The 15,488-nt window shown below is 37.7% G+C and overlaps 1 protein-coding gene across 1 annotated transcript in view; it reads right to left on the bottom strand.

Annotated features, from left to right (window-relative positions):
- nrxn2b (neurexin 2b) overlaps positions 1–15,488 on the bottom strand; it is an 843,638-nt gene that overhangs the window by 439,023 nt on the left and 389,127 nt on the right. The window contains exon 6 of the mRNA XM_036583184.1: positions 3,687–3,991. Within this exon, the coding sequence (XP_036439077.1) occupies positions 3,687–3,991 (305 nt within the window). The remainder of the gene's footprint in view (positions 1–3,686; positions 3,992–15,488) is intronic.

Raw genomic sequence — 15,488 nt, 5'->3', positions numbered from 1 at the left:
TCACTAAAAAACCTGACAATTCCTTCTTTACACCATTTGAAAATGCTCTTTTATATTGTGCGAATATTTCATGAAAAATGGACCAAAGGAAATGTTAAATAACACATTTACCTCTTTCTGTGAACATACAGTTGTGGAGATAGAAGCTCTTCTAATGTCAACAGTGACATTGATAATATTTATAATAAAATGGTACGCTACGTTCTATAACAGGCCTGTCAAACTGGGGATCTTCTGGGCCAAAGTGCTGCAGAGATTAGTGTTTACCCTCATCTAACACTCTGAATGTAGTTCACGAAGGCCTGGCTAATTAGCTGATGAGCTAAAGTGTGTTGTGTGTTGAAGTCTGCAGTGTTTTGGCCTATGAGGATCCTGACACGTGTTCTGTGTTAACTGTGTAAGGGTGAGGTACAAACTCCAAAGTACTTGGGTAAAATGATGGTAAGTAACCAAGACAGTGTAGCTAAATGACACTGAAATGCCAGGTTCTAGTGTCTCTACTAAACTCGGAGTGAACACCTCATACCTACAGGACCGAAAAATAAAATTGGCCTTATTGTGATACCTGCCACAGACATAGCAGATACAGCAGGCTAGCGAAATCTAGTGACTGGCACACGATTGCTGTGACAGCTTAAGTCCTGGAACGTGTCTAAGTGTCAATCAGAAAACAGCAATGTGATGGTGTTTTGATAGTGAATGTCACTTCATGACACCTATCACCACTGCTTATTGCATTGGCTACAGTAAACACAAGACAAAGGGTTCGAATAAAGCACAACAATAAAAAAGTCATTACTATAGCGATACATAACTGTTGAATTTACTCCAATGTTTTCTGGGAAAATGTCTGGAAATGTCTAGTGTAATTTCCTCATATGAATTCTGTGTTTTTCACTATTTTTCCAAGCTGATAAAGTTATTAGCATGATTATTAACAGGATGAGCTTCACTGCTATTTTTTTCGCAAGCTGGTTAAGAAAGACCTTTTATCTTTTGAGAAGGCACACTGCAGGCTTTCGAGATTACTTAGCAATAATCTCAAACTTTCGCTATTCTCTTATAGCTTCTTTGTTTTTCTCTTCTCAAAGCGAACTGTGTCAGTTTGGCTCCGATATAATATGAGAGAGAGTAAATGAAATCAGGGTCGGACAAAAGATTTGCCTTTTTTTCCTTCCCCCACCTCTCTCTCTCTCTAATGCTCTCTCTTTAGTGTGTTCTCTCTGTGCTTTTTCGCAATAGTGAACGATTACAATAGCTATTATTAAAGCTGACAAGCCATTCATTCCAATTACAATTACCAAAACAGGCTGAGGAGTAAGCAAGGCAATCGTAAGTGAAATTGATTGCATCTCCACGCTGTTATCTGCAACCGCCAATTGACAAACTGGTATTGAGCCTTCGCCACCTTCCATTCACTGTGTGTTTCTGAGTGTGTGTACACTCTTTGGGCATTTGTGCTTGCTAAAGCTATTTATTAAAGTTAAATCTGTTGGGGCATTTTGACTTGAGACTTGTTTTTTTTGTCCCCCTCACAAGATTTTTCATGCTCTTTTGTGCATGAAAATCACAGCATCACACATTAGGAATTTGACTGTCACGCTTTGCTGTTATCCACGCCACTAAACAGACACATGTAGAGCACATATGTGAAATAATCAAGAGAACAGATTTCATAAAGCGTTTTGCTGTTACATTATTGACACGTGTAATTTCAGTAACATGCTCAGTGATTTGATCATGGGAAACATTTCAACCAACCAAAGGCTCTACTATACTTTTTGTTCAGGCTTCAGCTCTGCATGTACTTCATATTTTAGATCTAGAACTAGGACCTAATCATTAAATCAAGCGTGTAGACATTTTAACCATTTTTATTATTTTACATTTTTAAATCAATATAAGTTGAATATTTCAATGAATAAATAAATGAAAAAAATTTTTCACATGTAAGAGCATCAGATGTGATCTGTACCTGACTATTCACTTATTTTACTGATTTACCTTTGTATTTTAGGTGGATTTTAGCTAACATACTACGACAAATCATGATACAACTTAACACTGTACAAATTTCTCTGAAATACTTCCATACGCGCTCCGCTTATGCCTAGAACCAACTACACGAATTCAGCCCAATTTTAATTTGACAGTGACCATCGTGAAAAACAAAAAAAAAAAGTCTGATCCCGGCTTCATCTCTGGAGTTTTTTGTACATGTGGATTTCTGTACATTCAAATTCCAACCACAATGTCTTCAGTTTTTCCTTCTGCAATGCAAGATTATCCTGCACATCAAAAAAATTAAATCATAATAAAATATTCACATCGTATTACAATATTTCTCCTCTTCTACTTAACACGTCCTATAGACTGAAAGTTTAGAATCTGTATTTTCCACAGAATGTCCCTTCTTGTTTCAATGAGCAACGTGTGAGAAATAATTAATATTGGATTACACCATTCTTTTGTTGTTGTCAGTGAAAACTGTGACTATGGGATAAGCTCCATCCACATGGACCAATTAACACCAACAATCACCAACAAATCCAAAAGTGTGAGAAAGTTGTCCCCCGTTCACACTGGTGAAAAAAAAGCAAAAACCCTCATAATTACATTTTCTGTTTTTTTGCTTTTTTACACTATTTGAAAATGCCAGCTGCGCTTCTACATTGTGTGAACATTTAATGAAAAATCCTTCGCTCTGCTTAGATATCAACAGTTCCCTTAACCTGAGATGGAGTATCAACTTCTAATCCCCCCCACATCCTCTGTGGTTCTATGTTGCATTTGCAGTCAATGTAAAGCATTTAAATATTTATTTCCAGACTACACGATTTATTGGAATACTCAATTAAGTAAATGAATACTAAGATGTGGTTTCAATCAAATTGCGTCACTTGATTCCACCAACGTGTGGCATCCACAGTGCTTTGACTTTTTAGAAGAGTAACACTGCCTTTAACATTATACCTGAGCTTTAGGAGAGAGATGGTATCCCAGTGAACAGTAACTATGATGAAACTTGCACACGTGCTCTTAGATAAAGATTTTAATCAACAGGCATGGGTCTCTGTGTGTTTTGGAACAGGAGATCACAGTGAGGGTCCTTAGATGGTCTCAGACCTGAAAGGGTGCTGAATAAACATATGGGCAGCACTGGGGAATCAAGACAGGCTGAATTCAGGCCTACAGAATTACCGAATATCAATTAGCACCCTGTAAAATTCAAATAGTTTATCTGTCCATTTGTTCCTCTGACCATCCATCCATCCATCCATCATTAATTTATTCATTTATTCATTCATATATCTGTCCATCCATCTATCTGTCCATCATTCCATTCACCCATCTAGTCATCCATCCATGAATTCCTTTATTTATTCATTTATCCTTCCATGCATCCATCCATTGCTTTATTCACTCACTCACTCACTCATCTATATATTGCATCTATTATATATATTATCAGCCATCCATCCATTCATCCATCCCTTTATTTACACACTTATTCATCCATCCACTCATTCATGCAAGAATGGCACAGTATCTGAATGTACACTTTTGAGTATTATATCATTTATTCCACAGTGCTGCCCAAGACTGAGTTACAAATAAAAATCAGCATGTAAACAAACCTCACAATGACCTTTCTTATTAAAATAGCCACAGAGCTGCTCTCTTACCTGCCGCAGATTTCGCGTGACCTTCACATCGTGCCAGGCATTGTCGTTAAACTTGCCATTGACGGGTTCGACGAGTGCCTCGAAGGCTCCGGAGCCGAGGTTAATGACCAGCCACACGGCGCCGCTCTTCAGAGACAGGTTCACGTAATCCGCAGATTTCCCTGTGTGGAGCATGAGGCCGTTTCTCTGCAGCGTGCGGAAGGACAGGGTGATCTCGTCCGTGCTGCTCTGGATAGGTGTCATCGAGAGGTCATAGCAGAAAAACTCGTTGCCTTTGAATGTGGCCACTGATTCCTCTTTACCTGCTGAAAGAGGAAAACAAAAAGTTTATTTAGCAATATTTGGGGAAAAAACTGAAAGCTACAAAATGCAAATGATGAGGAAAAATACAGAAAACATACGGTTTTTAGCTATGCAGCATACAATGCTTAGTGGTCTGTTGATGTTCATCCATTATATTAGGCAAGCGTGTGATGAGTCAGGCATGTAGTTTTTACAGAACTAATTGGTGGGACATAAGCTTCCATTACTTGTTAGCTACGTTAGCCTTGTAGTGTCCATGTAAAACCAAAGGAGCAAACTTCAGACACCAAACATGTCTTGGTTGTATGACAAAATTTGGGTTAAGGAGAAGACTGGGCATATCTTTTAACCCCTTAATGGCCAGAAGATTAGTGGGTCCAAAGTTACACACTTCTATAACCTAAGAATAATTCTGCCAGCTTGCATGTAGTTACTGAATACTAAGCCACAGTATATAATAAGCCTGGGATTTTAAGTGGTTAAGCTGGGAGTCATTTGATGATGTACCCACATACATGTGTATTTTGATTTAATAATAATAATAATAATAATAATGCATTTAAGGGCACCTTTCAAGAAACCCAAGGCCAACTTGCAATAAAAATACTAAAAAATACTACAAAATATGCCATCTTAAACAGATGTGTTTTATGAAGAAACTTAAACAGCACAATGAAGTCTAACTGATGAATATATGGAGGGAGAACTGAGTGGAAATCTACTGAAGGCCCTAGCACCCACAGCACTTGACGATTGGGTGTAACTGATAGCAGGCCTGCAGCAGATGATTGTACGTTGCGTGGAGGGGTATAGCACTGGATAGGCAGGAATAAGCCAAGTTATGGAGGGCTTTAAGTGTGAGCAGCAAAATTTTGCAATAAATCGTACAGGAAGCCAGTGGACTGACAATATGAGCAGCAGTGTTTTGGATCGATTAGAGCATGTGAAGGAGTTTATTTAGGACAACAGAAATCCAGGATCTAACCAAAGCATTAATAAGAATTCCTATGCTGTGCTGAGAGAGGGATGGGCATCATAAAAAAGTCAATCAGGGGATTTTAGTAATATGTAGTTTGAAAGTACGCATACTGTCCAGTATAATATAATATGACCATCATTTTTGTTGTATTTAAACACTGTGAGTATTATAATAGGGTTATAATTCTTAAAACATCAGGCAAGCCTCTGTTACAAGCTTACAATAAAAAATATGGAATGGATCTAGAGCAGTCCAAAACTACGATGTGAACTGCTATTAGCTTTGTGCTAACATATTATTAGAATCCCATATGGGTGCTGGCAGAAATTATTATCGTAGAGGAGCTTATTTCTTATGTTTTTGATAAACTTTTGACATGACATGACATTGTCTGTACTAAAGGCCTAGTACAACAAAAATCTGTTCAGCACTGATTGATTAATACTGTAAAAGCAGTACGTCTAAAATATGTAGGCCTATTTCATGGATAGTGTTTGGGAGCTACAGTGAAAGCGTGATTAGAAGTCAGCTGAAAAGTTGTCTGGCCCCCACATATGCACAACACATACATACCACACACACTCCAAGCTTTTTGATGCATGATGACAATATCTTGTGGATGTGGTTAAATGTCTCAGTTTCATATCAGAGAGAAACACTGCAGGGGGCTAACTGAGTTTACTACTGGAGAAGACCCTCATATCAAAGTGTATTTACACACTTTCTCTCACATGCACACACAGCACAAACATACACTCACACAGATCCAGAGTATAATATTAGAAGTTAGAACAAGAACAAACCCAGCCTCCTCATTTTACATGAGTGATGAGAAAGTAACATGACAGTATATAAGGTTATGAAGAAACTCCATACTCTCTTCCTCTCTCTCTCTGTTTCTCTCTCTTCCTCTCTCAGACTGAGCTTAATCACATTTCTTCAAAAAAAAGATTGCAGTGTAACATAAGACCGATAGAGAGAGATGGAAAGAGAGAGAGAAAGACTTGTTAACAGAAATCATATTCTGTGGAAAAGCATGAAAAACGGTCTACATGCTGCTGATGTAAGGAGAACACACCGTAGAGAAGTGGAGCAAAGGAACAAATTTCAATTATGTATTAAGTGAAAAAAAAAACAGATTTTGAACTGTAAACAACAAGTTACAGACAATTATCACTTGTAGCAGATTGGAGGGGCAAAAATAGAAGGAGAGAAGAGTGATAGACATTTCTTTCACCAGCTGTCTGACTGTCTGAAGCAGGGGTGTCAAACTCAAACACTAAAAGGCCATATTAAAAATCTTAACGAATCCATGGACCCGCTGCATTTTTATTTCATTTTTAATTTTGCTATGTCTTAAATTTGCCATTGTTTATTCAAAATATGCCAAAACGGCAACAATACAATATGCACTGAATACTTATAATTTAATATTATTAATAATATAAATGAAATCAATTTGTTTTAAATAAAACAATAGACTATATTAGCTACAGATAACCATTAAACATCTTTAAATGTCTTTTAAACCTGCCTATATTTGATTGACCTAGCTGCCTGGCATCTCTTTTTTTTGTGGTGTAAACGCTGTCCTGTACATTGTTGTTGAGGGAGGTGGGGTTGGCGCGCACATTACGTTGAGGTGGGGAATGTAGCGCAGCTCATTGTGAAACGGGCCTGACTTGCCCCACGAGCCTAGTGTTTGACACATGGTCTGAGGGCTCCACCGTTTTTGTAGCCTTACAGGAAAGCAATTCATACATTGTTCATGATTGTTCACATGATTGCTTGCTTTTATTTAGAACTAATTTTGCACTATTTAGAATAAGTTTATTATTTCTGTTATTTTGCTGTTAGATATTATTTATACATCCCAGTTATTTAGCGATAGTTTTTTTTATTTTAGCTTTTGATTAATTTGCAGGATTTCATGTACGTGTGAACATATGAAACCTGACAGGATGTCTATTGTTACATCCTGATCAGAAGCACTTTATACATGTATCTGCAACACTGAAAACTAAACTTTTGAACGGTGATTCTAACCTCTGTAGGCTTAAAGTCAGTGAGCCCTGTAGAATGACCGTGCTGTACTTGATTTTTTTCCCTTCTCTCCTCTTTCTGCAGTACTGAACTAGAGTCTCTTCATTCTCTCTGATGCAGAAAGGGGATTTGATTGACTATCCTACAGGCTCTAGAGCCATGTCGCCTTCCCACCTCAAATTAAGTCGAATTGAATTCTTACCATCTGATTGCAGTACAATTTCCGAAACGCACACTGCTCCGGCTAACGTGGGTCCTAGTGTGGAATACTAATTAGGTGCTTCAGATTGGACGATTACACACACAGTCACACTTCACAGCTAAGCATCCTTCAGCTCACACCTGAGTGTGCTCAGGACACCTTCACAGACACACACATACACACACGGAGGATGAGAGTGAAATTGCAACCTCTGTCCAATCCCATTGACTGTGGTTTCCATAGCAACCCACAGCTTTCCCACAGGAAGCAGTAATGCACGCTCCCGCTACTGATGAACTGGAGAAAACGTTGTGGAATCTCAACACTCCCATTTGATTGGCATCAGATTACCATCACACAAACATGCCACAGGATTGGCTGTATGACCCTACTGTCAGACTGATGTTAATTAGGCCTGCCACTGTCACAGCAGACTTCGCAACTCCTTTTTTTCAAATTGTTTCTCTACATTATTGGAAAACCACAGCTGGCATTTCAGTTCTGTAGACATTTCGTGATGATTAAACTAACAGAAAGACAAAATTATTAAAATGAAATTATTACATGAGTGTACATTAAAATTAAGAATATCTTTTCTTCCTCTGAAAAAGTTACCATTTCAGAGACATAAGACTTTGTTAAGACAGTGACAAATTGTTTCTATGATTAATTATCTGATCTAACTAATCTGCTATGCCTCCTTCAGTTGCTTTCACTTTCTGCTGCTATCATAAACTCCTTCTTTTATGGTGTAATGAAATATTAGATGCCACATCCTCTATACTTCATATCACAATCTATTAAGATGACTGTGTGCATCATAGGAATATTATAGAGCATTATATACAGTGCTCATTTCAGTAAGTAAATGATGCACCAAAAATCCACACTTTGTTATAATCTTTTTTTTTTTCATAATCTATAAAATAGGTGATATTGGTTGGGATTTTAATCACTGTGGTTGGTCTGACAGGCTGCCTGATGATGAAATGCAATACAAGAGACAGAAAAAGAGAGTGAAATAGCAAACCAGCCATCACTGTCACAGTGCCAGGAATAGTATGTTCATGCGGCAGCTTATGAACACAACAGAATGTTGAGCTGATGCAGAATATAAAGAACCGACAGAAATCACAAGTTGCTGATCATAACCTTGATAGATAAGGGCTTTGAAGGGGGCCTCACCAACACTAAGTGCTGTAAAGTTGATTTCGCCTCTTGGTGACCATATGTATAGTGTTGTTCTGAAAGGTCCTGCCTGTGTTTGGTTCCTCTGATTGTGTCCATCTATCTTGCAGCTGACCATCGCCTTCCTCTTTTATCTTCAACTGTTCTAATTATAAATGTTGAATTGGTTGACAGTGCACTAGCTGAGAAAGAACTTCTCATGCGCTTTAGGTTTGGTTATCTGGGCTTTGAGTGAGAGGTGAGGCCTGACTTGGTCAAGGATCCATTGGTTTTCTTTGCTGTCCAAGGTACTCTTAAAAGTCTGTGCCATGTCTAAGCTCAAAGGCATCCGTATTTTGTCTAATCCTGCTTTTTTACTTTCCAGCTGGCAGACTACACAATTCTGATCTTTATTTGTAGAGACACATCCTAACATTTACAAGCTCCTTCATTCTGTTTTTGCCAATCTGCATCATATTTACTGACTGTTTGACTGCAAAGACATATCCCCTTTAAAATTCCCTAGCATACAGCCCATCTAAAATTCATCTTGTCCTGTAGGAGTACAACTGATAACAGAAACAAAACAAACTAGCTAGTGAAACATTATCTTTAGCTAACAGAACTTTTTCCTCAAGCAAGAGGAATTTTTACTGCATGTAATATTTTCTCTGCACATGAGATGCACATCTACATGCTAAATTGGGGGACTTTTCAGACATGCTAACTTACATTACAACCATAGGCAAAAAAAAAAAATTTTTTAGACAGTGCTAACAAGTTCACCATCGCCCCCTACTTTGAGCTCCACCTTCACTATATGTTGAACTGGCTTTGAAACACTTTTTTCCCACCCCAATGAGCCTAGGTTCCCACCAACATCTAGGCCAAAATTTCTCATGGTTGTCCCCACACTTTCTTGTTATGAGATCACGTCTGGCCCCACAAGACTTTCTACGTGCTAAAAAAATCTGGTGAGAGAGAGAGAGAGAGAGAGAGAGAGCGAGAGAGAGAGAGAGAGAAAGAAATATAGAGAGATAGAGAGTATATTTTGATGGAAGAGGGAGAGTTTAGTTTTCAGGGAGAAAAGCAAAACCTGAGTGGCAGTTTGAGGGATAAATGTTTTTCACATAATGGAACATTCTTTCTCTCTCTCTCTCACTCTCTCGCTCTCTCTTTCTCACATGCAAACATATACAAACAGTCACATATAAATACAGATGTTTCATCTATAACCTGCAATGAATATTATTCTAAGAAGTCCTGTTCACACCTGGCATTAACACACATCTACACATCTAGGCTGAGTCGAAGAGGATGCTAACAGGTGTGAACGGGATTCAACACATCTTGGAGACGCATTATAACCCATTCGCTCGAACCACTTTCGGAGATGGTTAGGAATGCATATGACTACATAACATTTGCATGTGAAAGCTAAAGTGTCCCAATGAAAAAGACAGACGCAGTAAATGCACACTGCCCCTTCCTCCAGTTATGAAATCTGACCATAAGTGGTCATTGGAGATGCTTTCCAGACACATGGAAATGCCAGATGTAAACAGTTATACACCAGACTGGCTAGTTGTGATCAGATGACTTGAGACAGATGATCACATTGGGTATCAACAGGGCCTAACCTGCTTAACTAAGTGCAACCCAACAGTTCATTCTTCATTGGGAAACAAATAACTCAGGACTGCTGTCTCACTTTGGTTTACTCCCATTCTGCTACTGAGCCCGAGGAAGTACGTATGAACAGAGATGGATGAAACTCATGAAACCAACTTGGCTTTTACCCTCCATCTAGAAGCACGACTTTCATTGTAGTCTAGAGGAAGGGGCTTATGATCAGAGAACTAACTATTATTATTTACAGAATGTAATGAAAACAAGAAAAAAGCTGAGCAAAAATGTTTCTTTTTAAAAATATGGTTAAAAACATTATCAGTTATAACTGGTTTATAGCCATAAATGTACATGTAACTTCTTTTTTTCATCTATTTTGTTGTATTATTATTAATACTGTTTTCATAGAATCAAGGAAAGAAAAAAACATCAAGGAAAGAAACTGAAACAATTTTTTTTAAATAAAGTCAGTAACATTACATTCTTCTCATATCGTACACTGTGCAGACACAAGGCCTCTTTAAATTTACCAGGAAAAAATATCTTCACTACCTGTTTAACTGTAAAATAAAGCTCCCATTCCCAAGTTTGAAACTGATTTTGTTTTGTTTATTTTTGACAGCACTCATTGAAAAATCTAGCTTCGGACATTTTTGCTTTGATTCTCTGTGAATTGCTTCTAATACCCGCTTCTAATGCAAGCAAGCAAGCAAAGTTTACTTATATAGCGCTTTTTACAACAGGTGTTGTCACAAAGCAGCTTTACAGAAAAATCTAAATTACAGAAAAAAAACCAAAAACAAAAACAAACAAAAAAAAGGCATCTCAATCACATGCATGCCAGTGAACACACAAACAGGCAATCCTCCACCTCTCTCTGTCTTTCTCTCTTTCTCTGCTGGTGATTACTGTATATTGATCAGAGCCCTGATTGCACTTATTTAGAAATGGCTAAAGAATCTGCCACAGAACTCTCTCTGTTTGCGAAGAGACTGAACACTCTCTGCTTCGATTTACCTCACTGAACCCTATTCTAATTCTGTCTGTCTGAATACTGTCCTGTTTTTATTGCAGTTTGTTGTCTGGTCTCAGGGAATATAATCATGTGGCAATTCACAAACAGTTCCAACAGAAAAGGTTTATATTTTCATCTTCAATAATATGTTCAACAAATAATAACACTGCTTTATAGCTCCAACATCTCAGTCACTTCCCAGTAAGTTTCATCTCTTCCTATCTTTTATTTCTGTCTGGTTCACCAACTCCTATATTGCTCAACCTTTCATACAACCTCACAAAGTCTCCACGATTTCCCTTCTGATTTTTTTGATCCAAAAAGCACCCGATGTTCAAATGTATATGAATAGTTTGGGAATTCAGTGCAATAACGTAATATTTAAGAAGCAGAGAAAACTTTGGGGCAGATCTACTAACGTTTGGTGCAGTCACAAACCCTGATTTGCCATTCAAATCAGCTTGTTAGTCCAAGACCCCGGTCATGTTAAGCATGATTAATCATACCATATGAAACCATATATAATTTCTTCATCACATAACAGTATGTGATGTCACAGTAAGCAAAATGCACTTTGACTTCCCATTCACACTTATTAATGCCTTATTAAGATGACATTTTGTACTTTCACCTCAATACACATGCACTTATAACAGTTTTGCACTCTCAAAGTGAAAAATATTGAGAGGAGATCATAATAATGAGTCAGCTAGTCAAATTTGCCCAGGCTGATAGTAAATACCACCTTTATAATTACACACTATTCGATATCTGTCTTATTTTTGGCTCCAACATGGCTGTTGTTGTTGTTGTTGCTGTTGTTGTTGTTCAGAAACGATCATCCGACAAAAAGGAAGCCTGTTTGCGGCAGGTGAAAAAAAAGTCACCTGTTGTTTTCCTCCCATATCTGGCAGTCAGATTTTGTTGTATGTTTAACTGTTCAAAATGATCAGTTATCAAGATGAAATAAGGACTTGAGGTCTTGAAATAATGACATCTTCTCAAAAAGTGATAATTTTGGCTAAGAGTAGTCAAAATATTGAGAAAAGTAGTCATCATTTTGACATCATGTCATTATTTCGACTTTCAAATAACTCGCACACCTTACACTGTATAGGTCTGTCATCTTTTTCCTCAAATAGTTCCATATATAGGTCTGCTTAGGTGTTGCTGTTTTATGTGCAGTTTTAGCTGCTTATATCACCATATTGTGTGTGTGTTCAATCAAAAAAACAAAAAAAAAACTAAGTGACAAAACATAGTTTTGTTATTGTAAATTACCCATACTTTATTGACATATCCAGTTATGTAAGCCAATACCATGACATGTTTGGATATATGTATATTTATATAACCATAGCCTACTGGAAAGTTAGAGATTTCTAGACTTTAAAAGCTCAGTACATGCTTCAGGAACATTAGGCATGTGGTTAGTGTAGACCAGGTACCCAGTGCCTGTGATTTTTTTTATTTATTTATTTTTTTTAACTCCAATCTCATAGCAACCCCCCCTGCCAAAAAAAACAACAACAAGAAAAAGACCAGCTACTCTTTTCACACTTCACAAAGTTGAAGCAATTACAGTTACTCATATGTGAAACTTACCAATTAAAGCCAGGTAATATTGTGAAATGAAACATGAAACAGGGCAGAAACTGGCAGCGTCTTCAATGTGCCATCACGGCCAGAGCCTCAGTTATAGGCCATATTATCTAGACCCTACCTGCAAAGACTAGACTCAAAGTGCAGCTAAACGTTTATTGTGCCCTGGGGCTGATGATGACACCAGTGAACACACTTTCAAGAGCAACTGAAAAAAACACTAATTTAAAACACCATTAAATCAAATCGGTACACTTGCCCTAGCAGTCTGTGGCCATGCTTTTTGTTCATCAGGAATGTGAGAGACATACCGCCATTAGACGGGTCAGGAAAGGTCACAGACAGAGGAGAAGAGGAGGACTGTGCACTGATCTGAATGAATAGAGAGCTAATGAGGGAATGTAGAGAGAGACAGACAGAGGAGGAAAGTAAAAAAGAGTAGGTAGGTTTTCACTGACTACATACACATTTTGAAAGCGATAAAAAGACTAAAAAAAAAAAGTGTTTGCAAATTCTGCTGCTGGCAGCTCATTTCCATCAAACTGACTAATGGTGATAGAAATGCTTTGCTTAATGAAATCTCCTGCCACAAGCTGCTATTGCATAAGTTTAGCTTTCTTGAATGAACATGTATTTGACATGTTTCCATGAAGAATTTCATGTATTTCATAATTTGTGTACATGCTTGCTTTTATTGGGCTTCTCTAATCTTTCCACAGCCTGCTGAAAATCCATAAACACTGAAAAACAAACACATGTTTAGCTAAAACACTGGGCAGTTTATTCTCACATCCTGCCCAGTGTTTTAGCTAATCACCAGTTAACAATGTGCTACTATATTAAAGGTGCAAAAATTAAACAACCGCTCACATAACGCAAGAAACTGACCACTAAATGTACAATTGATGGGCAAATTGCATTGAATAATGAATAATAATCCTGGTTTGTTTTGTTGTAGCAGAGGCACATGATTAAAAATCATTTCACAACACTAAATTTAAGTGGAATCGCATCATTTTTCCTGGAAAAATGATATCACTACAGCTTTACATGAGAAGTGTTGACAAATAATCTATCTGCTAAAATTAAACAGAAGCAAAGTTTTGACTGTATCTATGAAATATTTCCAATATTTGTTGCTGTCATCATCATCAAATGTTTAAAGTGTTAAATTTTTTGTATAAAATCCCTCTGAATGGAAACATTCTTAACGTGAAACACAGAAAGTGTCAGAGAGGTACTTGTTTTTCAGAGGATCAATCTTTTTTTTTTTTCATTTATTTATGTATTGAATGTCTTGTTTAAATGCTTTGGCAATGCAGAAACTGAAGAGGGTCACATTAATGAAGAAACCTCTTTAGATTCAATTTAACTCATTTAGGAGAGACACAGAGAATACAGAGAGAGAGAGAAAGAGAGAGAGAGAGAAAGAGAGAGAGGGGAAAATATGGCAGGAGAGAGCAAAATGCAAAATGCAGAAAGTGAGAGTGAGTGAGAGAAGTACAGAGAAAAAGAAAAAAACAGTGAGAGAGACAGAGAGAGACAAAGAAAGAGAGGGAGAGAAAAAGAGAGAAAGAAAGCGAGAAAGAAAGAGAGAGAGACAGACAGACAGAGAGATTGAGAGAGAGAAACTCACAAAGGACAAAATTTGGCAGGGGAGAGAAATGTACAATGCAGAGAGAAAAGATAGAAGGACCAAGGAATAGAGATAAAAGGAGAAAGAGAGACAGAGAGAGAGAGATATGGCAGGGGAGAGAGAGAAATGTAAAATGAAGAGAGAGAGAAAAGAAAGAAAGAAAGAAAGAAAGAAAGGAAGATAGATAGATAGATAGATAGATAGATAGATAGATAGATAGATAGACAATTAGATAGATAGATACATAGATGCAGAGAGAGAGACAGAGACAGAGAGAGAGACAGAGACAGAGACAGAGAGAGAGACAGACAGAGACAGAGACAGAGAGAAACAGAGAGTTGTGTTTGAAGCCTCCTCATTTCCAGAAGTGATGCTTGTAAAGCTCTACAGTTCTAATAGTGCCGAGTGGGATTACAGCTTACAGCCGTGACCTTTCATTCTCATCTCTCTCCTCCGGCTCCATCTGCACCACATATACACACTTACATACACTCAGAACATATACTCAGTCCACCTCTCGGAAATGACAATGGAAAAAAAACAATGAAAAGTCTGTAGTGTATAGTTGTTTGAGACTGAAAAGTGTATAGTAGAGACTGACAGAGAGAGGTTAACAACTCTCTCCTCTCCCTTTATGTCCAATCACCGTCCAGTATCTTCCTCTCATGTTATTACAGCTATTACACTAATCAAAACTCAGGAAATGAAAAATAATCATCTGTCATCATATATGGATGCATACCTTGTTATGGATACTACGGATGCTCACCAGCACTATTGAATGGCTTGCACTCAGAAAACAAACAGAAAACTCTTCTTTGTTACGCTGTCTAGAGTGTGTGAGACAGGCCGTTCTACACTTTATTAGAGCATGAATAAATATATGAATAAATAAATCTGTCTTTCAATCTGAAGTGCAGACACCTCCCAGATTCCATAAACCCAAAATCCTGCTGGTAAACAGCCTAATAATTAGCTTGGCCATTTAGGCTGGCACAGACAGCACAGCAAGCCAAATGAAAATGCTTCCAAATACACCACACTGTCCATTTAGCTTAGCAGTGGCAGAACAATTTAGAAGACAGTAAGGCTTGCTAACCATGCTGCCAACCCAACCTTATGTGCTCGGTTGCAGAATGCAGAAGTGCTTCCAATTCATATACTGAGGCTTAGATTATTCTAAATTATTATTATATAACTCTAATGCACTGCTACTTGTGAAAATG

Source organism: Colossoma macropomum, unplaced genomic scaffold, assembly GCF_904425465.1.
Source record: "Colossoma macropomum unplaced genomic scaffold, Colossoma_macropomum, whole genome shotgun sequence".
NCBI lineage: Eukaryota > Metazoa > Chordata > Actinopteri > Characiformes > Serrasalmidae > Colossoma > Colossoma macropomum.
The sequence above is the reverse complement of the archived record's forward strand: the minus strand, read 5'-3'. Positions and strand labels throughout refer to the sequence as shown.